Source organism: Ovis aries, chromosome 11 (genome assembly GCF_016772045.2).
Source record: "Ovis aries strain OAR_USU_Benz2616 breed Rambouillet chromosome 11, ARS-UI_Ramb_v3.0, whole genome shotgun sequence".
Taxonomy (NCBI): Eukaryota; Metazoa; Chordata; class Mammalia; order Artiodactyla; family Bovidae; genus Ovis; species Ovis aries.
In genome coordinates, this window is record NC_056064.1 from 60845254 (window position 1) to 60870947 (window position 25694).

The 25694-nt window shown below is 52.1% G+C and overlaps 1 protein-coding gene and 1 long non-coding RNA gene across 10 annotated transcripts in view; one reads left to right on the plus strand and one right to left on the minus strand.

Annotated features, from left to right (window-relative positions):
* Window positions 1-25694, plus strand: part of FAM20A (FAM20A golgi associated secretory pathway pseudokinase) — a 43528-nt gene that overhangs the window by 9056 nt on the left and 8778 nt on the right. For 3 of the 9 annotated variants that reach the window (XM_027973995.3, XM_042256494.2, XM_042256493.2), the window contains exons 2-5: window positions 19469-19653; window positions 20509-20559; window positions 21983-22061; window positions 24972-25064. In XM_027973995.3, the coding sequence (XP_027829796.1) occupies window positions 19469-19653; window positions 20509-20559; window positions 21983-22061; window positions 24972-25064 (408 nt within the window). Of the gene's footprint in view, window positions 1-206; window positions 16370-17437; window positions 17720-17750; window positions 18325-19468; window positions 19654-20508; window positions 20560-21982; window positions 22062-24971; window positions 25065-25694 lie in introns of those variants that run through there. The other 6 variants (XM_060395875.1, XM_042256495.1, XM_060395876.1 and 3 more) reach the window with 6 other exon arrangements.
* LOC132657443 (uncharacterized) lies at window positions 23882-25041 on the minus strand. Its single transcript, XR_009595646.1, has 2 exons — window positions 24930-25041; window positions 23882-24647 (listed from the first exon to the last, which is right to left on the minus strand). It is a non-coding gene; the product is annotated as an uncharacterized LOC132657443 (long non-coding RNA).

The following is a 25694-nucleotide window of genomic DNA, read 5'->3' on the forward strand; positions in this document are numbered from 1 at the left end:
GATTTTCTCGTAACAAACCCGATACATTTGGACAGCCACAGGGGATAGAAAATGGTGGAGGACTCTGATTGCTAAGAAGCCAAGAACCTGTAAGAAAATTCAGCAAAGTGTGGAGAGTAGAGCGAAACCGAACGACTTGGCACGGGGGCAGATGAACGGAAGAGCTGGCCGCCGAAAGTGAGACGGCCCCGGAAGAGGCGGGGTTTCAGGAAACCTGGGCGAGGTGGGTGGGTGAGAAAAGCGTTCCGCTGGCAGAAGAAAAAGCAAAGCTGTTCAGCCCTGGGAAGCCGAGTTCAGCTCTCAGGTGGCACCCTGGCCTTCAGCTGTCTCTACCCGGGTCAAGCGCGTGGGCCGTGGTAAGCTCATTTCTCGTGATGCTCACCACAACGGAGTCTGTGTGGAGAGACAGATTGTCATCCGAGTTTCATCCATTTAAGTGGGGTTTTTATTTTATACTGGAATATAGGTGATTAACAATATTGTGATAGTTTCAGGCGGACAGCGAAGGGACTCAGCCACACATACGCATGCATCCCTTCTCCCCCAAACTCCCCTCCCATCCAGGCTGCCACAAAACACTGAGCAGAGTCCCCTGTGCTGCGCAGCAGGATAACAGGCATCTTTCTATTTCTGGCTCATTTTCTTCAGTGGCCGAGTAGCGACTTTGTCGGGAAAGTGTATTTATCTTCACTCACAGCCCAGCTCGTGTTTTAACTCTGAATCCTGCACCACCAGCAGCTGCTTATTTCTGCCTCCTGCGCTTCTCCGGGCACTCAGAGATTCTGGAGGAAGTCAGACTGACCAGCTACAATTCCATCACCAAGTCAAGCCCCGATTCACCACCACTTCATTGCAGCGTTGTTTTCTAAACCAGGATCATTGGATCCTACCCAGTTCAGCTGATGAGGTCTATATTTCCATTACATTTTACGCATACTTTGCATTCTGTGGCTACGTTTATTTTCTTAGGAAATAGTACATGATATTTGCAACGTGCTGCCTACTCTCTTCAAGATACTTTGATGTCAAGCGACAGAAATCCGACTCCAACCAATGCAAGCAGTTAAAAGTGGAGAATCAAGTAAGCAAAGCTCGGTGAGGTCAGCTATCTCTACTCTCTGTCGCTTAGTCCTTCTGCCTGCCTTAATCCCCTCTGCAGGTTCCCAGCCCCAAGAGCACTGGGACCCAAGAGAGAACAGGGCTTCTCGGATTTCCAAAAAGAAATATCCTGGGCAAAGTCGCTGATTGGCCAGACCTGGGAATACACCAGGCTCTAGAGGGTTATGATTGGTCCAGTTCTGAGGAGATACAGGCGCTTCAACCAATCACTGGCTCTGGGGAGGTGGAGTCATTGGAAACTCTCTACTCATGCTCTCTTCAAGCCACATGGCTCAGTGTGGGAAGAACAGTTCCCCCAAACCAGGCTGGCTGCTCAGACCTCAAGTGACCTGGAAGAACTTCTGTGACGGGCGTGATGGTAGACATTTTCTCAAATTGTGCCTGCTGCAGTTTCTGACTCTGGTAGCCACCGTTCTGGAGTCTTAATAAGACCTTTTCCATTTTTATTTGTTTACTTTCGGCTGCGCTACGTGTTTGCTGCTGCTCTGGCTTTTATCCAGCTGTGGCGATCGGGACCTACTCCCTCGTTGCAGTGTGGGGCTTCTCACTGCGGTGGCTTTTGCCGCGGAGGCTTCTCTTGTCACCGCGGAGCACTGGCTCTGGGGTGCGAGGGCTTCGCTAGTTGCGGCTGGCGGGCTCCAGAGCGCAGGCTCAGCTGTGGGGCAGCGGCTCAGTTGCTCCGCAGCACGTGGGCTCTTCCCGGATCAGCGATAGGGCCCATATCTCCTGTGTTGGCAGGCAGATTCTCTACCACTGAGCCATTCGGAAAGCCCAGTAAGACATTTTTAAAGCAAATTTGTTCACTAGTTCCGATTGTGCAAATCTTTTACACCAACCATTAGAATTCCTGCAAGAGGATAGGAATCTTTATTAATTTGGACTTTCCCTTAAATCAACCGTGCTCTCTTTATAGGAGCCCAAAGAAGGAGCGGATGTGAATTCATGTGTCTTTCTCCCAGAACTCCACTGGGACCCATGATGCCTTGTGTCAGTCCCTAGGGAAGCACTTGCCTCCTTTCTAACATGAAGAGGGTGAGTCTGTGGTTCTTCTGGAAGCTCCAGCAGTCCTGTTTTCCGAGCTCTGCTCACCTTCAACCAGGATCCCTTCTGTCTGAGGGAAAACGCTGGACAAGCGCTTTCCAAGTTTGCTCATGAACTTCCAGGGTTTCTGGAGGTGCTTCGCAGGTTCTGAAACTGATTGCTTCAGTTTGCATTTTGAAAACGTGTGCTTCAAGGTAATTTTGACAGAATATGAGAAAGAGCACACCCAGCTGTTTATGCACACTGAACCATCGGATCTCTTGGCATTTCCTGAGCAAGGTCTAAAAAGGGAATTCAGTCACAGTATTCGTCTCCCAGGGCTACCGTAGCAAATTGCCCCTGTTTAAGTCACTGTTGGTTGCTTGGAACAATGTAAACGTATTCTTTCACAATTCTGGAGTCTGTGTTCTGAAACCAAGGTGTGGGCAGGGTAGCAGGCTCCCGGGAGGGTCTATGGGGGAATCCGTTCTGCTTCTCCCAGCTTCATGCCTGCGTGCATCACTCCAGCCCCTGCGTCCCTGATCACCTCGCCTCTCCTTTCACCTCTGTGTCTGTCTCTGCTTCCGTGTCGCTCTCCTACAAGGACGCAGGTTGTGAACTCAGGTTGTTGTTGTTCAGCCACCCAGTCATGTCCCCCCAGTGACCCCCGTGGACTGCAGCACACCTGGCTTCCTTGTCCTCCACCATCTCCCAGAGTTTGGTCAAACTCATGTCCACTGAGTCGGTGATGCCATCCAACCGTCTCACCCTCTGTGGCTCCCTGTTCCTCCTGCCCTCAATCTTTCCCAGCATCACAGTCTTTTCCAGTGAGTCATCTCTTCACATCAGGTGGCCAAAGTATTGGAGCTTCAGCTTCAGAATCATTCCTTCAAATGAACGTTCAGGGTTGATTTCCTTTGGGGTTGACTGTTTCGACCTCCTTGCTGTCCAAGGGACTCTCTCTTCCATGTGTCTCTCTCCTATAAGCACTCAGGTCATGGACTCAGGACTCAGCTGGATAATCCGAGTCTCATCTCAAGAACTTCACTTACCTCTGCCATAGCAGATCCAAAAGAATTGGCTGGGGAGAGGCCAGCTGCTCCCAGCCCTTATTTTCCAAATAAGGTCACTGTCACAGGTTTCAGAGGTTAGGGATAGGATAGGCATGAGCATTCAGTCATGTCTGACTCTTTGAAACCCCGTGGACTGTAGCCCACAGGCTCCTCCGTCCTTGGGATTCCCCATGCAAGAATACTGAAGGGGGTTGCCATTTTCTTCTCCAGGGGATCTTCCTGGCCCAGGGCTTGAACCCCTGTCTCCTGTGGGTCCTGCATTGGCAGGCAGATTCTTAATCACTAGCACCACCTGAAGGTTAGGTCATGGACATGTGTTTAGGGGAAGCCCCATGAAGCCTGCTGTAGTCACGCACATCTCATGATGCCTAGGAAGGCCATGCAGTTGCCATTTTACTTTCATTTTTTAAAAGGATTGTTTTACTGTTTACACAAAAGAGCACTGTACCATCTACACAGCAGATCTTGCTCTCTCTGCCAGAGCTTCTGATAGGCGTTGAGCAGCAGTGCATTTAGGATGATTCTCCTGGCGGTGCCTGGAATGTGGTCGTCAGGGTTTTCATTTGGGACAGGGAAGTAAATCTGCTAATTAACTGAACTTGGATGTGGGAACAAAGGCTCTTTATGAAGGTCTCAGAGTCAAACGGGATGGGCGAGGGAAGTCAAGCCACCAGCCTCAAGCCACAGAGCCCAGACAGGGGCCAGACTACCGGGACAGCCTGGGGCCTCCTCGGCTGGTTCTCCTGGATGTGCTGTGACGCACGAGCCAACGGGAGGTCTGCACGTGAAACCCGTGTGCTGCGGAATGTGACTGCACAATGTTTGGCTGGAAAAATACCAGAATAGACGATACGCAAGTGCTCACCTTAGGTATTAAAAAGCCATCAATAAAGCGACCGTCGGATGCTTAATTTGAGCAGTGTAACTTACCAGGGGCCCCTCCAGGTTAAACTCGGAAATCCAGGTAACTGGATGAGGTGGCGTTCTGTTCTGCTGTGGGCTGTAAATCCGTCAAAGGGTCAAGGGAGGTCGGCCAAAAATGATGGGCTTGGATTTACAGCAATTGATCTGCAGCCCTTCTTTTTGGCAGGAACTGAGCTAGCGCTCTGTTTAGGCCGCTTGTGATTTGTGATGTTTAAAATCACTTTATCTGCATCTGTGACGATGCTTCGTTCCCACTGTCTGGGCAATGGGGGAGTAGGTTGCTGTGCCTAACACACCCCATAATGTTATTTACTCTTTAAAGTGTAAATAAGCGAGCAGGTGAACAAGGCCAGAAGCCTGGGTGCCACTGGAGGTGGTCAGCTGACTCCTGTCCTTCAGGACAGCCTGCAGAGCTGCCCACTCGGAGAATCTGTCCTGTTCCTCCAAGCCAAAGAGAGGCCCGGCCTCTTTCACCAGGGCTTTCGTCACGACGTACTGGCCCTCACTTACTGGCGTGCTTCGGGTACACCCTCACTGGACTGTCAGCTTCTCAAGGACGTGTTGAACTGAGTGGATGTAACCACACCCTGATCCCCAGAACACCGTTATCTTCTTTGGAAAAAATATCTTTGCTGATGTGCTTCAGTGTCTTGAAGAGACCCGCCTGGAGTGCATGGTGGCCCTGAATCGCACGGCATGTGTCCTTGCAAGAGAAAAACAGAGCGAGCTTAGACACAGGAAAGGAGATGTTGGGACCAAGAAGGCAGAGGCTGGAGGGACGTGGCCACAAGCCAAGGATTGTCAGCAGCCACCGGAGCTGGAAGAAGCAAAGAGCGGGTCCTCCTGGAAGGAACACAGCCCTGCTGACACCGCGATCTCAAACTCTTGGCTCCAGAACTCCAAGAACGCGTGTCTGCAAAGCTCCCAAGTCTGAGTTGCTTGTTAGGGCTGCCACGGGAAACAGGCAGAAGGCTGGATGTTTGCTTGCTTCTTGGCCACGTGACCCCAGAGTCTAAAATGCTGCTTGTGCACAGCAGGTGCTTGATAATCGCTTGCAAATGAGTGAAGAAGGCAGAGCACTGGTGAACTGATGCTTTTGAACTGTGGTGCTGGAGGAGACTCTTGAGAGTCCCCTGGACTGCAAGGAGATCCAACCAGTCCACCTTAAAGGAGATCAGTCCTGAATATTCATTGGAAGGACTGATGCTGAAGCTGAAACTCCAATACTCTGGCCACCTGATGTAAAGAGCCAACTCATTAGAAAGGACCCTGATGCTGGGAAAGATTGAGGGCAGGAGGAGAAGGGGACGACAGAGAATGAGATGGTCGGATGGCATCACCGACTCAATGGGCATAAACTTGGGCAAACTCTGGAGGATGGCGATGGACAGGGAAGCCTGGCGCGCTGCAGTCCATGGGGTCACAAAGAGTCGGACACGACTTGGCAACTGAATGGCAAAGAATGAGTGAACACATGAGAACCCCAGAGCCTTGTGGTTGGGCAGCTCTGGGTTTAAATCCTGACTCTGCTACCTAAGCACTGGGAGACCTGAGGCTCGTTTTCTCGGTTTCCTGCTCCGTACAGTGGGCCGCAGACCTCACCCAGCAGGTACGGGGGCAGAGTGAGGTCTCCAGGGTAAGGCACAGGGCACTGGCTCCCGCCGCCAAGCCAGCAGCGGGTAAAGCACCACTAGCTGGTTATTGCCCTGCGTTCCATGTGGGTGATTTGATTTCCATCAACAGCCAACCATATTCATTTAATGCCTGCTTGGGTGCATGAGACGCAGGAAGCAGGATCTGCGTTCCCCAGATGCCAGGGAAAAACCCCGGAGCTTCCAGCCCAGCCCTGGCCTACCTCAGCCTCCGCTGCTGCTTCCAGAGAGAAAATATGCATGTTCATCTCTCTGTGGCCACTGTGATATCTAGAGCTTGCAGAGGGGGAAAACACAGACTGGGGCATCTGCAATTAGTCTGCCTGCCCCATAAATTACAGGGCTTCCCTGGTGCTCAGTAGTGAAGAACCCGCCTGCCAATGCCGGAGACGCGGGTTCGATCCCTGGGTCAGGAGGATCGCCTGGAGAAGGAAATGGCAACCCACTCCAGTATTCTTGTCTGGAGGATCCTGTGGTCAGAGGACCCTGGTGGGCTACAGTCCATGGGGTCACAGAGTCAGACATGACTGAGCAACTGAAAGAACAACTCCAGAAATTATATGCCCCCACACACACATGCACACGCGCGTGTGCACACATGCACACACGCACACATATATGCACACACATGCACACACGCACACACATGCACACACGTACACGCATGCACACGTACACACATGCACACACACGCACACGCACACACGTGCACACACATGCACGTGCACACATGCACACACACGTATACACATGCACACACATGTACACATGCACACACGTACACGCATGCGCGCGCACGCACACATGCACACACGTGTACACACATGCACGCACGCACACGTACACACATGCACACGTACACACATGAGCGTGTACAGTGCACACACGTACACACATGCACACACGCACACACACACGTGCTCACACAAGTGCACACACATACACGTACACACACACCTGGGGAAAGCCATTAGCTGATGTTTCTCACTGACTTGGCAGAAATCCTCCTTTTCCTCTTCTCTTTTTTTCACAAAGCATTTATCAAGCCAGTTCAGCAGGCTGCTCTTGCCTCACTGGGGACCTTTGCCTCTGACCTTGAGCTGGTGGGATTGACAGTGGCTGACATCCATTCTGCACGGGTGCAGGGCTGGCCCCACCCCACGGACCGTCACATTTAACCCTCAGAACTGCCTGCCACGAGAGGCACTGGTATCCCATCTTCACGTGAGGACGGCCGCTCAGACAAGCTGGGTCTCACCGGAGCCCAGACGTCAAAGGCAGTGGTGCACCAGCGATGCCAGCTTTGCCTCGTGTCTCAGGTCGGGTCCTGGAGACAAAGCTGAGATGCCGCCGGAGTGCACTGGTGGGCGGCGGTCAGGGTCCCAGAGGCAGGATGGCCAGCACCGCGTCCAGCTCTCTGCTCTGGAAGCAGAGATCCTGTGCCGTCCTGCGAGAGAGGAGGTTGTCAGTAAGCAGCAAAAGCTATGGAAAGAGCCGAACTCGTCCGCCCTTACACGCCGTAGACCTGCTTTGTATGGTTATACTGTAACATCTTTGTTTTTATAATCGAGGGTGAAAGCGTTACTGGAATCTCTTGCCCGCATTCTGACTCCAGCCTGGAGTCTCAGCACAGGTCTGCCGCTTCTTAGCCGGGCGACCTTGGAGAGCTCACCTGTGCGGCTTTCATCCGGGTCCCATTTCTTTAGGGCGGATGTAGTAACAGTCACACTGAGCTTACGAGGAGTTTCTGGGAGGAGTCCAGGAGTAACAGTTGCAGATTGCTTCAGACAGTGCTTGACAAAAGGACCGATGCTGAAGCTGAAGCTCCAGTACTCTGGCCATCTGATGCGAACAGCTGACTCACTGGAAAAGACCCAGATGCTGGGAGGGACTGGCGGCAGGAGGAGAAGGGGGCGACAGAGGATGGGATGGTTGTGTGGCATCACCAACTCGACGGGCATGGGTTTGAGCAGACTCCGGGAGATGGTGAAGGACAGGGAGGCCTGGCGTGCTGCGTGCAGTCACGGGGGCGCAGAGAGTCGGGCACGACTGAGCAACTGAGCAACAACCGTGAGTAACACCCGCCACGTGCTTCAGGCGGCACTGGGCGCCTCTAAGAACGGGGTAAGGGGAGCGAGCTCCTTCCTCTCATCCAGGCCTCTCGGCCCCGTCGAGGTTGCACTCCTCTTCAGGCGGCACTGGGCGCCTCTAAGAACGGGGTGAGGGGAGCGAGCTCCTTCCTCTCATCCAGGCCTCTCGGCCCCGTCGAGGTTGCACTCCTCTTCAGGCAGCACTGGGCGCCTCTAAGAGTGAGGCGAGGGGGAGCGAGCTCCTTCCTCTCATCCAGGCCTCTGGGCCCCGTCAGGGTTGCTGCTCTTCTTCCTCCCAATGTCTGTTCTCGTGACCGAGGTCCTCGTGGTTCCCCGCCTGGCCCAGCCTCTGAGCGCCCCAAGCCTGAGCCGTGACTCCGGGAGGTCAGGACGGGCCAGGTCTATTGCGACACCGCTTCCAGGGAGAAAGTGACTGTATTTCAACCAGAAAGGAAGGGGTTTGTGTTGGGAAATCAGCCCAGTTAGCAAAATCTCACTGAAATCTTGGTACAGTTATTACTTTCTCAACAGAAAACAGACCAGCGGATTCAGTGTTTCCACCACCACCCTGATGTTTAAGAAGTTCCCATCAACATTCTCAACATGCGTGTGTGCGTGCTCAGTCCTGTCCAGCTCTTTGCGACCCCTTGGACTGTAGCCCGCCAGGCTCCTCTGTCCACGGCATTTCCCAGAATACTGGAGCGGGCTGCCATTTCCTCCTCCAGGGGATCTTCCCGGCCCAGGGATCGAACCCAGAACTCTTATCTATCCAGCATTGGAAGGCGGGTTCTTTACCACCGCACCACCTGAGAAGCCCTCACAGCCTCAGGATTCCTTGCAAAGCCTCACGGTCTGTGCGGCCTCCGTGGAAGAGCAGGGAGGTCTCGGCTCAGAACCGTGGTGTCAGTCTCTGCCTTTTCACTGACTGTGTCGTCCGCTTACCCGTGCGGACCTCCATCTCCTCCTGTGTAGTTTGGAGAAATGTAGTTTGGTCCCAGGACTTCGGGGAGCTAGAATAAGAGAATGCAGGGGAAAACCCCAAAATCCATTTCAGAAATGCAGGTATAAGAGCATTAAATAAAGTGATGCCTCCGATGCTAAACAAGCACCCAGGGCTGGGGGCAGAAGCCCCAGAATCCACATGCCCCCGAGTGGGTCCCAGCCTCCTCGTGGCTGGGAGCGGGGAGACCCGTGGGCCAACTTCCAGCCCAGCCTGTGGGCGGAAATGAGCTATGTCACTTCCTGGCCAGAACCTTCAAAAGCTGGGGCTTCCCAGGTGGCGCTAGTGGTAAAGACCCGCCTGCCAATGCAGGAGACACAGGAGACTCGGGTTCGGTTCCTGGGTTGGGAAGATCCCCTGGAGGAAGGTACGGCAACCCACGCCAGGATTCCTGCCTGGAGAATCCCATGCACAGAGGAGCCTGGCTGGCTAAGGTCGCAAAGAACGAGACACAACTTGGGACTGAACAACAGCAAGGAGAAGAGAAGGAAACACAGAGTCCGCCACCTTCTTGGAACAGGGGTGGGTGAAATTCCACCAGAACAGAAATCACAGTCATTTCTCAGCAGGTCGCCCTCCCCCACAGGTCACTTCTCGTGCTGAGGAGGAAGAGAGACCAATTATCCTCTCCGTGGGGAAATCAGACGGAAAAATAATACATGCAAATCAGCACAGTGCACAGGCCAAGGGCTGGGGAGAATTTAACCTGCAGGGAAGCTGCTGGGAAATCTGCCTGCCAACCATGGAATTATGCGACCCCACCCCCCCAGCCAGAACCCCCTAATTAAGATCCCTCTCTACTGGGGCAGCCAAGGCCTGGGTGACAGGCGGTAAGGCCAAGTTCAAACACTTTTGAAAACGAGTGTATTTGGGTCACCGTTTGTTCATTGAAGGATCCAGCGTTTGGGCTTTTAAGGCTCTTCTTTTTCCTTAGTTCACTCTGAACACTGCCTTTAGACTTAAAGTTCTGTTTTCTGCCCTTGGGAAAATGGTGAAATAGCCATCCAGTGTCAGCGTCATTTGTTCATCGTGTGTGTGAGGGGGAGAGAGAGAAACATTTATTTGTTTATTTTAGGTCTCACAGTCAGAGGACGAAAAAGGCCAAGATCCAACGCTGCATCCTTTGCGAGTATGTGTGTTGCTGTTTTATCCACATGCTTGTGGGGTTGGTACAAGCCTGACAGCTAGACAACTGCTGGCTCACATTTGTCTTTTTTTAAACAATAAAATAATATTTAAAGTTTTGCTGTGCAGAGTGTACGGGGGGAGGGTAGCAGAGCCTGAGGAAGGCTTTTAGGCTGCGTATGGAAAATCTTGAGTTTCTCAGAGTCCAGAGCCCATCATAGCAATTTTCAGGTCATTATCAGAGGATTAAGTGCTTCGTTTGCTCATGATTCTGTGGCTCCAGGCCAGGGCTTCTCAGCCTCAGCACTGCTGACATTTGCGGAAGATGATGTTCTGTCTTGCTGGGCTCAACAGAAAAGTGAATAAAATAGGAGAATGCATTGCAGGATGTTTGGCAGCGTCCGATCAGCACTGCCTCCACCAGCTGTGATGCCAAGACGTCTCTCAGGGGTGCCACCCACGAGGGGTGCAGTTGCCCCTAGTCGAGAACCTCAGGTCTACACCACAGAGGCGGGATCCTATGGGAACGTTTCGCTCTCAGCCTGGGCCCTCCGCTCTGTAAATGGTCACACTGGGGTGAGAGTGAGGGCTCAGCGTTAAGTCTGATGTTTCTCAAAGTCCGTCGTGCCCACGCAGAATCCAGGGCATGCTCTCCTGTGCTCAGAACGGAAAGGTTTAGGAAGTGCCCCCTGCACAGGAGGCCTGACCGCAGGACTTCTCAGAGCCTTGACTGTCCGTGTAACTGAGCCTCTCCCTGAGAGGTTACGCTTTGCAACTCTTGCCAGTTTCACTTGCATGGAGCAAGTGATGCTTGCTGGTCACTTCAGGGCTTAGCTCTGGGCCCAGGACCAGAATCTGGGAAGCTTGGCCCAGCTGGAAGTTACCTGCTAGTCCCCTGCCTCGACTCCGGGGGATCCCTCAGAACAAAGATCACCCTGCCATCTTCTCCAGGGTGTCCAATCTACTGTCACCTTCGGCGATAGGTCTGGAAGTTGTTGCTTGGATAGAGACACAGGTTTCTTGCTGAGGCCAGAGTCCCAGCTCCAGGAATGTCCCTCCAGGCTTGCCATAGCATCCAGCTCATTGTGATGGGCCATCCAAAGTCAGCAAGGTCTGTTGACAACATGGTAACAACCTAGGTGTCCATCCACGGATGAATGGGTAGCGAAGATGTCGTTTATACAGTGGAATATCAGCTTTTAGAAAGAACGAGGTTTTGCCATTTGCAGCAACACGGGTGGGCTTGGAAGGCGTCGTGCTAAGTGAAATAAGTCAGACCAAGAAATAGAAACACTGCATCATTCATACGTGGAACCTTAAAAAACACGACGAACTAGCGAGTGTAGCATAAAAGCAGCTTAGCATACAGCGCCATAGCACACAGACTCGCAGATGTACGGAACAGACGGGTCACCAGTCGAGGGGGGAGTATAAGGGGCCGGGGTGGGAGGTGGAAGCTATCGGGTGTAAGGTGGGCTCAAGGCTTCCGTGGGCTTGTCTTGGCCTCAAAGACATAGGGATAAACGCAGTAGGAGGCAGGGGAGCAGAAGGGGATAAAGTGGGGCTATGCTGTTTGCTGGAGTCTGCCGGCCAGAGCAGCAGGGAGACATCCTGGCCTGTTTGTGGAAAGTCACAGGATTCATTTGATTCTAATTGTATTGGAGTATAGTTGATTTACGACGTTGGGTTAATTTCTGCTGTACAGCAAAGTGACTCAGTATTTATATATATCAGTTCAGTTCAGTCGCTCAGTCGTGTCCAACTCTTTGCAACTCCATGGACCGCAGCATGCCAGGCCTCACTGTCCATTGCCAACTCCCACAGTCTGCTCAAACTCATGCCTACCAAGTTGGTGATGCCATCCAACCATCTCATCATCCTCTATTGTCCCCTCTCCTCCCGCCTTCAATCTTTCCCAGCATCAGGGTCTTTTCCAGTGAGTCAGTTATTTGCGTCAGGTTTGCCAAAGTTTTGGAGTTTCAGCTTCAGCATCAGTCCTTCCAGTGAATATTGAGGACTGATCTACTTCAGGGTGGCCTGGTTGGATGTAAGTGACTCAGTTTATATATAAATGTTCTGCTTAGTCACTCAGTCGTGTCTGACTCTGCGACAGCGCCGGGAGCCTACCAAGCTCCTCTGTCCGTGGGATTCTCCAGACCAGAATACTGGAGTGGGTTGCCATGCCCTCCTCTAGGGGATCTTCCCAACCCAGGGATCAAACCCAGGTGTCCCACATTGCAGGCGGATTCTTTACCAACTGAGCCACAAGGGAAGCCCATAGATACATGCTCTTACTCACATTCTCTTCCATGATGGTTTATCCCAGGATATTGACTATAGTTCCCTGACGTCAGGATTTCAGTGGTGAGCCCACCAGACTGCTGAGGGGCATTTGGAGAGAATCCTCTGTTCCAGATAATTCTGTCGTGGGGACATGCAGCCTGCATGGGCCCAGTGGTCTCAGAAATAAAGTGCATTTCCGAGGCAGGTTACAATCAAGATGCATTTCTATGTTATGTATGAAATCTTATGTATGTATGAAAACAAGGTTCTAGCAATTTGTTGACATCTTTTCTCATTCCAAAGAAATAGTCACTCTCATGCCTGATTTTGTGATCATAGCTTTGTACTCTTTTTCTTAGAAATTGTCTTCCAAATATATAGCCATCAGGTCCCGTTAAACCTGGATCATTCTTATTCACAAGAGAAATAGGATAAGAAAGAGGAAGGTATTTCCAAACTTGCCACCACCCAAACAAAATAACTCTGGGATAATGTTCTTCCTGTGACCATTGTCAAGGATAAGAATATTGAAACAGACAATATGGATAAAACAGAGGCACAGACTTAGATAGAAAGCCAAGTCCTCAGAGGCTCACCGTAATGCTTTCATAATTTTCTTTATGGCAGAATGCTTATGGAAATTCAGGAAATGAGTAAGATAATAAATAAGTCAGAAAGAACCTTGCGCGTTCCCATCCAGCAGAGATGGAACTCTGGTGTGACAGTGTGACCCCTGTATTCCAAACATTTTTCCCCTTGAGTGTTTTGATGCTGGTGTTTTGGAGTCTGGTGGAGTTTCTGCAGCAGGAAAATTGTTCGGGCATCCAAGGATCCGTTATTTATAGAGCATTTCCTGCATGCAGAGCACTTTGTCAAATTCTAAGGAAGATGCAGAAATCTTAGGCAGGTTCCTGCCCTCAAGAAACGAAGAGTTTAGTTGGGAAGAAAACACACAACGTGGCTCTGAAATCTTCCCCTGGCGCCCCCGTCTCCCTCCCGATGCGGCCGCACAAGGACCATGGAACTGTGTCCAGCAGAGGGAATCTGCCTGAGCGCCGGCCAGCCATTCCCGCCTCCCTCCTGCTGTTCAGGATCCTACGTGCGGATGGTCTAGACTCTGTGAACCTCCACAGATCATCTGTCCTGAGCCAGGTGATGCGGTTCAGGAGCCCCATCATACTTCTGCACCTGGCTCAGCATCTTTCAGACATGCTGGGGAATGAACAGAGCGGGGTGCTGGCGGGGGGGTCAATTAATTAGAAAATAATTCATGGATAATCACCAGATTCCTCCCCAGGGGACCTCAGTAAGGCAGAGAGGATGTCACTTCTCATCACTGGTTTGTAACCAGTGACTGTAGCAAAATGTAAATTCTAAGTCATGCAATTGAAATAGCTCTGCCTAAGAGGGCTTGGCACCCTTGCTTTTGGCAGGGAACATGTGTCCAGACGCCAAAGCGAGACTGGTTATTTCAGCAGAAAGGACAGAAATTAATCCTCAAGATCAGTTCAGGCTGTCCTGACTCAGGAGAACCGAGAAATTTATGAGATGATACAGTTAGAGGGAAGAGTGGCAGGCATGGTTTCAGGGAACTTTAGCATCAGAGCAAACCTACGCTATCCGAACAGCATGCAGGTCAGCTTCTGCTGAGTAAGCCTGTGATTCCCATTAACTGTCTTTCCAGAAAAATACAGAGGGTACTTCTCAGTGCAACTGAGATAAGGAGGACATTCATCCATTCCCCAGGGATTTATCGAGTACCCGTTACATGCGGCAAGGCCAACAGCAGAGATGGGACGAGTGTACAGATTTGCAGGCTCAAGATAGAGGCTCACATTCAGTTGTAGAACTGCAAACGCTTCAAAGAGGACGTTCCTAGGGAGTTTGGCCCTGGAAGCTGCAGGAGAAAATGTGGAGGCGGGCGTCCCCACGGGAGAAGCTGCATGAGGCGGGGAGGACCCCCTGCAAAGGCAGTTGTGCAAAATTACGGAAATGCATCAAGTAAAAAGGGAAAGTCACTCCTCATCACCCCTAAGGCCAGCTCTCATTAATGGTTTGTGTACTTTTCGTGCACAGCAAATTTTTTGTTTACATGTATATGTAAACGATATTTTTAACAACAACAAAAACAAACTGTGCTGAAATTGGAAATTACACAGAGCCATCCCTGGAATACCGTATCATAGACGCCTGCTTGTGTAGTTATAAACAACACTCTGGGCTTACTCACTCAGTCGTGTCCAGCTCTTTTCTACCCCGTGGACTGTAGCCCACCAGGCTCCTCTGTCCATGGGATTCTCCAGGCAAGAATACTGGAGTCGGTTGCCATGCCCTCCTCCAGGAGATCTTCCCAACTCTGAGATCGAACCCAAGTCTCCTGCACTGCAGGTGAATTCTTTACTGTCTGAGCCACCAGGGACACACAAACAGCACTGTGGTGAACATCTTTGAACACACTTTCTTGCACACTTGTGCAAACTGGATAAGCTGCAGAAATGAAATTTCTGAGTCAAGGGGCGTGTATGTGTACGCTCAGTTGTTCAGCTGTGTCTGGCTCTTAGCTTGCGAGGCTCCTCTGCCCAGGGAATTTTACAAGCAAGAATACTGGAGGGTTGCCATTTCCCACTCCCATGGATCTTCCCGATCCAGGGACTGAACCCTGGGTCTCCTGTGCGTCTCCTGCATTGACAGGCAGATTCTTTACCACTGAGCCACCTAGGAAGCCCCACTCAGTATAAATTCTGAACTGGAAAACTGCCCTCTGCAAAGATGTGCCAATTACACTTTCATCAATGATGCAAGAAAGCACTATAATAATACTAGTCAATACGCCTGTTTAAACCCTTTTAAGGTTTCCATTTTAAAAGGGTTTTGTAATTGTAAAATTTGTGCAGATAACTACACAAGTTGGGCTGTACAGGAAAACTACTGACAAGAGAGGAAAGCAAGTTTCAGGACAGTGTGGATGTTGTTACCAAATCCATAAAATAAAAGTGGAGAGAGACAAGGGAAAAAACACTGGCCGCAGCAGTTACCTCTGGGGAGGGGAAGCTGGCGAATGAGCAGACACGGATGGAAGAGAGGTTTCCGAAATGTAAGATTTTGAACCGTGCAAATATTTCCTATTCAAAACTAAAGACTGTTATATATATATTTCAAATCTGAAAGAGGTGCTGCTCCTTCCAGGAAACAATTTTCGTGGAAAATCCAGTTCTGCAGAGAAAAAGGAGCAGAGTGCTGTTTCCTCCTTCCCTCAAGGTCACAGGACTTGGAACCCAGGTTTTCTTTTTATCGATGAAACAACACCCGTCAGTACTTCGTGCTTTATTTTCTGGTATCTACTTTCATTTCAGTTCAGTCACTCCGTCGTGTCTGACTCTTTGCGACCCCATGAATCACAGCATGCCAAGCCTCCCTGTCCATCACCATCTCCTGGAGTTCACCCAAACTCTTGTGCATCAAGTCGGTGATGTCATCCAGCCAGCTCATCCTCTGTCGTCTCCTTCTCCTCCTGCCCCCAATCCCTCCCAGCATCAGAGTCTTTTCCAATGAGCCAACTCTTCGCATGAGGTGGCCAAAGTACTGGAGTTTCAGCTTTAGCATCATTCCTTCTAAAGAAAACCCAGGACTGATCTCCTTTAGAATGGAATGGTTGGACCTCCTTGCAGTCCAAGGGACTCTCAAGAGTCTTCCAACACCACAGTTCAAAAGCATCAATTGTTCCGTGCTCAGCTTTCTTCACAGTCCAACTCTCACATCCATAGATGACCACAGGAAAAACCATAGCCTTGACTAGACGGACCTTTGTTGGCAAAGTAATATCTCTGCTTTTTAATATGCTATCTAGGTTGGTTATAACTTTCCTTCCAAGGAGTAAGTTTCTTTTAATTTCATGGCTGCAATCACCATCTGCAGTGATTTTGGAGCCCCCCAAAATAAAGTCTGACACTGTTTCCACTGTTTCCCCATCTATTTTCCATGAAGTGATGGGACCAGATGCCATGATCTTCGTTTTCTGAATGTTGAGCTTTAAGCCAACTTCTTCACTCTCCTCTTTCATCTACTTTGGGTCTTCCTTTAAAGGTAAGGCTGCTTTGCCAGGAATATCTTGGCTGATATTATATGTAGCAATCCTCATATATATAATATTTTTTCATATAGTGATATTTACTGTTGCCACGTTAAGCTGCATTTTTAGAAATCTACTTTATTTTTTTCATTGGGTATAGCAAACAGGGGTAGAAAGCAGGTAACTTCTGTGTTCACCATTTTTAAAAATCCTCATTTTGTATTGAAGTACAGCTGATTAGGGCATCCCTGGTGCTCAGTGGTCAGGAATCTACTTCCCAGTGCAGGAGACATGGGTTCAGTCCCTGAGTGGGAAAGATCCCCCTGGAGAAGGAAATGACAACCCACTCCAGTGTTCGTGTCTGGGAAATCCCATGGACAGAAGAGCGTAGCGGGCTACAGTCCATGGGGTCGCAGAGTCAGACCCATCTGAGTGACCAAACAACTAACAGTGTTGTGTCTGCCTCAAGCGCACAGCAGAGCGGTTCGGGCACATGCGCGGGCATCTATCCTTCCCCATAATCTTTTCCCGTTTAGGTCACTACAGACACTGAGCAGAGTTCCCTGTGCTGTGTAGGAAGTCCTAGTCGGTCACCTATTTTACCGTTTTTATCTTTGCAGGCACACAACCCCAATCAGCACACAGGTCAGGGGGCTGCAAAGCGGGCTCTCCTTGAGGGGAAAAGCTCCGACGTGTGCCATTTGCCACTTTCCGCAATGTAAATGCTCCCACGATGGTGTTTGTCGAGCTCCCTGTCCGAGTCAGCTCAGGCACTCTCTGCGGGTTGTCCCCAGGGAACAAAGGGCACACAAACATTTCTAAAAAAGAAGATGACTCTCAGCAGCTCTACCTTAGCCATTAAACAAACAAACAAACAAAAAGGCTCAGTGGGGAGGATCCCCTGACAGCCTTTCTCCCTCTTCCCACCCCGCGCTGCCCAGGTTGTGACTCGGGCTCTGGCAGGGGCTGAACAGCTACCCAGAGAGCCAGGAGTCCCCACCCAGAGGTAAGCACGGACCTTTAAAAAGAGCAGCCTGTCCGCTGTCACAAGCTACACTTAATTTGCCACGTTTATTTTTCAGTTTGGAGGCTGGAACCCTGCCTGTTGTTATAACCAGACCCCGTCAGCTCTCAGCTCCACTTAAGAAAACTCGACCCTGCCCCCCACCGCCCAGTCCAGTCTGGCCGTGATCCTTGTCTCTCTTTCTCTGAACTTCTCTGAGCTGCCCGACCTCAGGGAGCCTGACGCAGTTCAGGACTGGGCAGTCTTCCCACCAGGCTCCCAGCAGAGCTGAGCAGTCCCAGAGTTTTCGCCTCAGAGCAGCCTTGGGAACCGGAATAAAATACAGACGAGTGTGAATAAAGTAAGTGAAAGCTGGCCGGTGTGGCCCAGCAGGTACACGTCGGGGGCTGCCGCAGTTTAACGGGTCACCTTTCAGACGCCAGCAGCAGGAGCTCAGGGACCCCCAGGACCAGGTCACAATCGGAGGCGCACTGTGGCCTGGCGGGAAGGTGAACAGGATGCAGAAACCCACCCCGGAGACCGGCCTGTGCGGTCCATCGTCCAATATTCAGAAGGCTACAATGGAAGGAAGGAAGCTATTCTGCATCAGCCCGCGGGGTAGAGCCAAGACTCCGCGGGGGAAGCTCTGGAAAGATCTTGGCTCAGTTTTGGAAAGTGCTTTCTCATAGACCTGGCCCGAAGAATCGGGCTACTCCTGGGTGTAGCCCAGGAGGAGAAGAGGGTGACAGAGGAGGAGATGGTTGAATGGCGTCACTGATCCAATGGACATGAATGTGAGCAAGCTCCGAGAGACAGTGAATGACAGGGAGACCTGGGGGGCTGTAGTCCGTGGGGCCGGAAAGAGTCAGACACAACTGAGCGACTGAACAACAACTCTGGGTGTGATACACCCCCTCCACAGGAGCTGACCAAGGACAAAACAGACAGCACCTTGGTAGGAATATTGTAAGTGGAACAAGGCATTAGGTTCAAGGGTCTTTCAGATCACTCCCAAGAGAAATAAGGATGTAGCAGGAGACCCAAATCCTGCCCCATCAACCCACAGGACCCTCACCGTCACTTAACTCGCCAGATGACCAGCACCGCCTTGCCCTGCCTTCCAACATGAAGGGCTCCATCTTTCCACGCACCCATCCGTTCATCCGTCTTTGCTCTCCGATCCTGGGTACACCTGTCCCTTGCCTGCCTCTTGTGGTTGTGTGCACCTTGTCCCCAGTCCCAGAGCACATCTCCCCTTCAGTCCAAACGCCACCCATGTGAACCCCCTGAAGCCCACTTTCTCCCACCCGAGCCTTCCTCTGACACTTGACCGCACAACCGCCCGTCCCTTCCCCAGCGGGTCAAGACGTCTTCGTCTGAACACGTGTCTAGCGGTTGATCTAGAACTGCCTCACACTTGCTCTGAATATTTCAGACACGCAACTTGTCTCCCAGACAAGACTCTGAGCCTCTGCCCTGCAGTGGTGCTGGTTTTCACTTTGCTCTTTTTGTCCTGGCAGAAAAGTTTCCTGAGCAGAACAGTCGGTACCTGGCTAATTAATTCTTCTCATCTTATAGGACATACTAATTAATCTAACTCAGCCTCCAGCTCTCCTTACTGACCCTGACCCTCATCCTTTTCGTTGTCACCAATTACCTTCTCTCTCCTATCTCCTGCCTCCTAAGGTCAAGAAATTACTGAGAAATATAAAAGATAGACTTTCTCATGGGAAAGTCCAGGAAGAGGCCCAGGATCACTCCCGGAGATAGCAGAGTGTACGAGGCCCCCAAGTTTACTCTCAGCCCCACCCGGCCCCCTTGCAGCGTGTCACTGCCTGTGGTTAGGTGCTTGTGTAGGCGCGTGTGGCACTGTGGACCTGCCGGGCTGCTTCACCCACTGGACTGCAAGCGCTCTGAGGGCAGGGAGTCTGGTGGCCGCTGTGCCCCCGCGGCATCTAAGCTCATATCGAGCCTCGTGCACACAGATGCTTCACGGTCTTGCTGAAGGAACTAGAGGGCGGGTGGAGCGTCCAGGTGCGGCGCTCCCGCAGGTCTTTGCGTTCTCTTTCCCCCAACTGAAAAAAAAAAACAACACTCTTCACGCTTTCAGACGACGCAAGATGTACAAAGAGCAGCTGAACCTCACGTCCCCGGAACCCCCAGTGCAGCTCCGCCAGGATGCCAGCTGGGTCCAGTTCCACCTGGGGATCAACCGCCACGGCCTGTACCCCCGGTCCAGCCCCGTCGTCAGCAAACTCCTTCAGGACATGAGGCACCTTCCCACCATCAGCGCTGGTGAGTGTCACAGACCAGCAGGGAGACTTTCTCCCCGGGAGGCTGGGGAACCATCTCAGGGTGGGCTCCAGGGTGAAATATTAGAGGGCTGATTCTGACACTCAACAGAGTAAGAAGAAGGAAAACACAAACACTGATCTTTTAAGCTTTGAAAGCGCTCTTACGACCATGATCTCATAAGGGAGGCACAGGAGGTGTCTGTACCTAAAAAGGTGATGTCACTGTTGACCCTGTTCGCCTTTCCTGTCTGGCCACTGTCTCTTATACAGTGATCTTATGATGTAGACCAGGGGTCCCCAACCTCCCGGCCACTAACTGGTACCTCCTGCCTAATCAGCAGCGGCATTAGATTAGAAATAAAGTGCACAATAAGTATAACACGCTTGAATCATCCTGAAACCATCCCCCCCACACACACACCCCGAGGTGGGTAGAAAAATTGTCTTCCACGAAATTGGTCCCTGGTGCTAAAAAGTTGGGGACCACTGAGCGTAGACAATATCATTGCCGTTTCACAGATGGGAACACTAAGACTCAGAAACCTTAGGCAACCTGGCCGAGAACCAGTGGTGGCCTGCTGTCTCAGGTCACAAGCAGTACGCCAGTCTAAGGGACACACTGAGGGATTTGCAGACTCCAGCTATTAACGCTTCCCAAACAGGCGTGGCTGGAATGTCCATTGAAGGGCCAGGGAGCGTGAGGCCAGGATGGAGCAGGGTGGGAGATTGTGGCCCCAAATGGGGCCTGGGGAGACTCCTTATGGAACAGTCAAGGGCCCCAGGCCGCCTCCCACTCTCCCTCCTCTGATGTCTGAACTAGAGTTGATGTCTTCACAGGCCTTCTTGTCCTTTGCAGATTACAGTCAGGACGAGAAGGCCCTGCTTGGAGCCTGCGACTGCTCCCAGAGTAAGAGGCCTGGCCCCGCCCCTGGCCTTGGCCCCGCCCCTGCCTCGTCTCTGGTTCCACCCTAGTTGTGGCCCCGCCCCTGGCCTTGGCCCCGCCCCACCCCATCCCTGGCCCCGCCTCGTCTCTGGTTCCTCCCTAGCCGTGGCCCCGCCCCTGTCCCGCCCCCTTAGCCCTGGGAACCCGGTACCTGGCGGCAGCCTGGAGGTCCCACGGGCCTCCCCAGGGGACCGGGTAGCGAGCGGAGGGGCATGAGCCCCCTGCCTCCTCTCCCCACTCGCACAGAAGGGAAGGCCTTCGAGAGGAGCTCGCAGGTGGGCCGGATCGGGCGGCCTGCGGCCCCTACCCAGCGTTGTCTCGGGGTCGAGGAGCTGGTTAGAAAAGCGGAGTCTCGGTCTCCACTCTGATTTTCTGAATCAGAATCTGGGTTCTCACAAAATCTTCGAGGGACTGGAGTACATTTTCAGAGTTAGGAAGCCGTGGGGCAGGGCCGTGGCTCTCAACCCGGCCTGCGACAAGCGACAGTGACCCGGGGGCGGGGTGGGGGGGGGGGGGGCGGTGGTCAGTGGCCTGGGGAAGGAGGCCCAGGCGTCAGCATGGCAGAAACCCTACAGCGTCTCAGGCAGCCTGGCTGACTCCCTGGGGTGGAGATTCATGCAGGCCAACGATGGGCCTGGGGTGCAGCCCAGTCCTTGGGAGGGGGTGCTCTGTACTGGGGTTCAGATGTTCACGGACACGGAGCTCACAGCCAGTCACCATTGGCCCAGGAACCTCCTCCATTGGCCTCAGTGAACTGAACACACGTCAGAAATGTCCGTGTGTCCTGACCTGTCAAAGGCTTAAAAGACACAAGATTGTAGGGCCTGGGGCTTCCCTGCTCTTTACTTCCGCCCCTGCCATCCGCTGTTCGTTGGAAGGCAAAGGTGAGGGGCAGGGCCAGGGGAGTCAGGGTTAGGGTTAGGGAGCCAGGAGGTAGCACCTGCCAGCAGGGTCTCGCAGGGGCCCCTCAGGTGTCATGAGGCCCCGTCACCGCCTAGGTGTCCACTCTTACTAGGAAGAGATGTTGGTCACAAGTCCAGAGCGACGTGACAGGTGGCAGGTTCAGAGTCTCTAAGGCGAGGTTGAAGCAGAGAGGAAGAGGTCAGATCTTCTCAGGAAAATGTCCTTTTGGGATTTTCAGAGAGCGTCCCTCTGGGGAAACCTGCATTGTCTCCGATAACAGCAGAGAAAGTCTTATCTTGAGTCCCTGGACACTCTCCGTAACCGGACTGGACTTCACGCCGTAGGCTTTGAGAGCAAATTCTAGTCTTAGGGTCTCCAGTGAGAGAGAAGAGAAGAAACGGGCTGGGCTTGTGGAATGAATAAAGGGCCACAGCCCCAAGCCTGGGCCCAGAAGCACCGTTAACTCCCCATTCTTCCCATGCAGTTGTGAAACCCAGTGGCGTCCACCTCAAACTGGTTCTGAGGTTCTCGGACTTCGGGAAGGCCATGTTCAAACCGATGAGGTAAGGGACTCCTTTCTGCACCCCCACGCCCAGCTGTGGCAGCCATAATAAAAGTTTAATCTTCATTTTATAAAGTTTAGTCCCAAGCCAGAGTATCATTTTAAAATGTACTTCTTGAAAAAGCATGCATTTTTTTTCTATTAAGTAATGTAGACAGAATTTGTCCCTTTTTATAAAAGGAAAGCAGAAATTTATCTTTGGGTAATATAAATGATGAGCACAGAGATTATTTTTTTAATGTAATATAAAAGACGCTTACTCCTTGGAAGAAAAGTTATGACTAACCTAGATAGTATATTCAAAAGCAGAGACATTACTTTGCCGACTAAGGTCCGTCTAGTCTAGGCTATGGTTTTGCCTGTGGTCATGTATGGATGTGAGAGATGGACTGTGAAGAAGGTTGAGCGCCGAAGAATTGATGCTTTTGAACTGTGGTGTTGGAGAAGACCCTTGAGAGCCCCTTGGACTGCAAGGAGATCCAACCAGTCCATTCTGAAGGAGATCAGCCCTGGGATTTCTTTGGAAGGAATGATGCTAAAGCTAAAACTCCAGTACTCTGGCCACCTCATGTGAAGAGTTGACTCATTGGAAAAGACTCTGATGCTGGGAGGGATTGGGGGCAGGAGGAGAAGGGGACGACCGAGGATGAGATGCTGGATGGCATCACTGACTCGATGGACGTGAGTCTGAGTGAACTCCGGGAGATGGTGATGGACAGGGAGGCCTGGTGTGCTGTGATTCATGGGGTCACAAAGAGTCGGACACGACTGAGCGACTGAGCTGAACTGATAATACAGTACAGAAGTGAAAGTCTTATTTGCTCAGTCGTGTCAGACTCTGCAACCCCATGGTCTGTATCCCGCCAGGCTCCTCTGTCTGTGGGATTCTCCAAGCAGGAATACTGGAGTGGGTAGCCATTTCCTTCTCCAGGGGATCTTCCCAACCCAGGGATCAAGCCCACATCTCCTGCATTGCAGGCAGATGCTTTACCACTGAGCCACCTCGGAAGTCCACAACACAGTACCTACAATAAGAAACCTGAATATTCGTTGGAAGGACTGATGCTGCAGCTGAAGCTCCAGCTCTTTGGTCGCCTGATGTGAAGAGACAACTCACTGGAAAAGACCCTGATGCTGGGAAAGACTGAGGGCAGGAGGAGAAGGGGCGACAGAGGACGAGATGGCTGGACAGCCTCACTGGTTCAATGCACACGAGTTTGAGCAAACTCTGGGAGACAGTGAAGGACAGGGAAGCCTGGTGGGCTGCAGTTCATGGGGTCACAAAGAGTCAGACATGACTTAGCAACTGAACAGCAACTGTGATAAATGCATCCATGCTAGTCAGGCTTTGGGAAGCAAATGACTCTCAAATTTAAAATCACGCCTAAATACGCCATGCAAAGATGAAATGATGATTCAGAGAATTCGGAAGGGCAGCCAAAGGACTGTATATTCTTTTTTCAATTTTTATTTTTTCTTTACTTACTTTTTTTTCTTTTAGCCGCTCTACTTGGCTTACGGGATCTTAGTTCCCCGACCAGGGACTGAACCCATGGGTCATAGCAGTGAAAGGGTTCAGTCCTAACCACTGGACCATCAGGGAACTCCCAGAGCGTGTATTCTTACATACAGAATTCAGGAATTAAAGCAAGCTCAGGACGCACAGACAGTCCTCACTGACCTGGACATCGGGCGATGCTAACACGTAGTTCAGGGTCAGGCCTGGCCCTGGGGGCCTGTACTTCAAAAGTGGCTGGGGCAGCCCCTTGCTGTGGTTTCCAGGACTGGCTGGTGATTTTCTTTTATGTTCTGTTTTGAAGGTTTTCTTTTATTCGGGCCTTTTCTAAAGTTTTATTGAATTTGTTACAATGTTGCTTCTGTTCCATGTTTTGGTTTTTTGGCCACAAGCATGTGGGATCCTAGCTCGCTCTGGATCAGGGACGGAGCCCACACCCCTGCCTTGGAAGGCGAAGTCTTAACCACCCGAGCGTGGGGGGGAGTTCCAAGGATGCTGGTTTCAGCAGATCACACGCCACTGTTCCCCTGGCAGGTGCTGCTTGCTTAATGGCTTTCCACAAAATGACATTTGTTGACGTTGACATCACTCTTGCAGCCACCGTGCAGCCCCATGAGGTGGATTATAAAATTATTCCAAGACCGTCCCTCTTCAGATGATTATCAGCGTCCAGGCCAGTCACCGCGGGGCCAGCAGGCAGGGCGCCCTGCATTAGTGGGAGACGCCTTGCTGAGCATACACACCCAGCAGCCGGCTCCTCACGACCAGGCAGGGGATGCTTTTCAGCGATGCAGTCGAGATTTCTTAATGTTTATAAACAAATACCCTCGACGCCAGTCTCCCTCCCGTCTCTGGCAGGGCCGGTCTCACGACCCAGTGGAGCTCTGTCTGTGCGGACAGTGGGTCCACGCACCCAGGACCTTCCTGCTCTTCCAGTGTCCGTCCTGCTGGATCGCATCTCTGGGGCACTTGTCCTTTCATGAGGTTCTGCTCGGACCTGGCCTCTCAGTCCTCGGCCTCCGGGTCTAGCCCACCTCTGGTCTGCTGGCCAGCACCCCGTCCTCCCTGTGTCTGCAGGGAGTGCATTTCTTCACTCTCAACGACTGGGCTTTTCAGAGAATCAGCCAGTCATCAAAGCGGCTTGAGTGGGAGGCCTGGTGAGGAGGGGGCAGGGGGCCACAGGACAGCCAGCGTCCTACAAGCAGCCTGGCTCCTCCCACTTGCAGGTCCCGCTGAGCAGAGGGGCCTCCGCCGCTCCTAGTGGCGTCCCTCCCCTGTGCGAGCTCGGAAAGCACAGACGTGCATCTTCTTTCTGGCCGGTCACACATATCAGCTCTGCTCCCAGGCTCCTACCTGAGGACTGAGTCCAGGGCCTGACTCCTCCCTTCCCTCCAGACAGCAGCGAGATGAAGAGACGCCCGAGGACTTCTTCTATTTCATCGACTTTCAGAGACACAACGCGGAGATCGCCGCTTTCCACCTGGACAGGTAGCGCTGGCCCCAAGGAGGTGGCGCTGGCTGCAGAGGCCAGTCCCAAGAGGTGCCCCAGCCCGCCCACCCCCACCTCTCCCGTCCGTTCCTCCTGCTGGATTTTCTTGGTGGATCCCAGTGATGCCTTCAAACCCAACACAACCCATCAACCCTGGGGATTGCAAAACACAAGGCCTTTGAATGTAACAAGGAGTGCTTGGTACGGAAAGGAGACCTGCCAGGCTGCCTGTGGCTCAGTGTCCTGACCTGAGAGTGGGGAGAATGCGCCCCCTGCCACTTCCCCATGTAGTACCTCCTGGCTGCGGTATGAAAAGGCGAAAGCGCATTCCTGGACTTCCCAGCCCCCGGCCTGCCCGTCATTCCTAGCTGAGGTGTGGTCTGGGGACTGGCAGCCCAGCCCCCCAGCCCCCTCCCTGGAACTTTCCAGAAATGCAGAATCCCAGCCTCAGCCTGGCCCCGCTGACTCAGAGGCCCTTCTGAACAGGATTGGGGGTGACTCACGTGCACACAAGCGTGAGGAGTTCTGAGCCGAGCACGGGGTCATGCTGGGGGTTTGCCCGGAAGGGCTGATGGGATAGAGTCCTTCCCCACGCCGCCAGCCCCTGGGATGCACGCTTGCCCTGGACA